The following is a 1,512-nucleotide window of genomic DNA, read 5'->3' on the forward strand; positions in this document are numbered from 1 at the left end:
CACTCATTCACTCACTCACTCAGACCTATATATATATATATATATATATATATATATATATTGATAATACGTTTTCTCTAATATTTTTCTATGAAATATAATTATCCAAATGCAGATTTGGCACTAACTGCTGCAGCAGCAAATACCCTGCCATGGATCCCTTCGTAATATTATCTATGGTTGAACGCAGCAGCTCCACACGTTCATTCGCATCTCTTAACTTTGTCTCCATTCGTTGTGTTACCTGATCCTCCTCCTGTTGCTGTAACTCACAATATTGTTTTTCTCGCAGGAGTTGTGCAATCTTCGCATCCAACTCCTCTACTTCTCTGCGCAGTGCCTGCTGGACGGTGTGGTGCCGCTGCACAAGTGTGGCCACATCCCGCACTTCTTCCATCGCACTCTGCAGTTCCTCGCGGTAAACACGAACTCGACGATTTGTACTCAACAACCGCCGTGCATGCCGTTCAGCCACCTCCGCCGCTTCACCACTGCATTGACTATAAATAATTTCCCGCACTTCAGGCGGAAGTGGACCTTCGAGAAGTGCACCACTGTTTCCTCCAGTGGAAGTCGTCAATTGTAGTTGTTGTTGTAATTGTTGTTGATCTTGTGGTGGTTGTTGTTGAGATTGAAATAATAATAATAATGAGGAAGAGGAAGTGGGAGAATACAACATGGGAGAGTTTGGATCATGCATCTGACTATTTGCAGATGTTGCTTGAGTACCAATATTACAAGTGGGATAAGAAGAAGAAAGTGCCATTTTAGAATTTGGTGTAGATACTGTACAGGCAGAAGATGTGGTGTTGGGTCGAGATTCCTGCATACTCAGAAGATTATAATTTACCGGCATTACTTTCTTTTCTTGTTGTTGTTGTTGTTTCTCTGTCCAGACCCGTTGTGGGGCTGCAGGGATGCGACGGCCGCTCTCTACAGTACCCGCACGGCCATTGACGACTAAACGCTCAGAACGGGGCATAATTGGAAAAGAAAAAAGAAAAAAAAAGGGCGTAGACCCTCCCCCTTTTCTCTCTCAAATTGACTTCTTCTTTTCTTTTTTCCCCCTTTAACTGTTAATGAGAAAGAGAAAGAGAAAGAGAGGAATAGTGAGAAAAAGTAAAGATAATCATTATTATTATTATTTTTTTTTTTTAAGGATGAGCAAATGGGAGTGGAGTGGGGAATTACGAAAGTGGAAAAGAGAAAAAAAAAAAGAGTTTGGTCTATCTTCACTACAGAAAGAAAAGTCTCTCAATAGTGTAGTGAAAAAACGACAAGGAAGGTAATAAATATAGATTTATATATCTATCTATATTTATAGATATAGATATATAGATATATACACTGACCCACAGAGAATAGTAACAACTGAGAATACTTTTTTTTTTCTTTTTGGAGAGTCGTGGTTAATATAATAATGATAATAAACAACAGTATCGATAACAGGAAGATTTTCATCCAAATACAACAAAATATGAGGGGTTTACACTCCCATTTCTTTTAGATTTC

At 39.0% G+C, this 1,512-nt stretch overlaps 1 protein-coding gene across 1 annotated transcript; it reads right to left on the bottom strand.

Annotated features, from left to right (window-relative positions):
- Window positions 1-88: 88 nt before the first annotated feature.
- On the bottom strand, window positions 89-982 carry TM35_000301890 (uncharacterized protein; the record flags this gene model as incomplete). The annotated part of the gene is made up of 1 exon (XM_029028512.1): window positions 89-982. The coding sequence occupies one exon, from the start codon at window positions 980-982 to the stop codon at window positions 89-91; it is 894 nt and encodes a 297-aa protein (XP_028880215.1).
- Window positions 983-1,512: the final 530 nt, after the last annotated feature.

This window comes from Trypanosoma theileri (genome assembly GCF_002087225.1).
Source record: "Trypanosoma theileri isolate Edinburgh chromosome Unknown TM35_Tth_30_V1, whole genome shotgun sequence".
Taxonomy (NCBI): domain Eukaryota; phylum Euglenozoa; class Kinetoplastea; order Trypanosomatida; family Trypanosomatidae; genus Trypanosoma; species Trypanosoma theileri.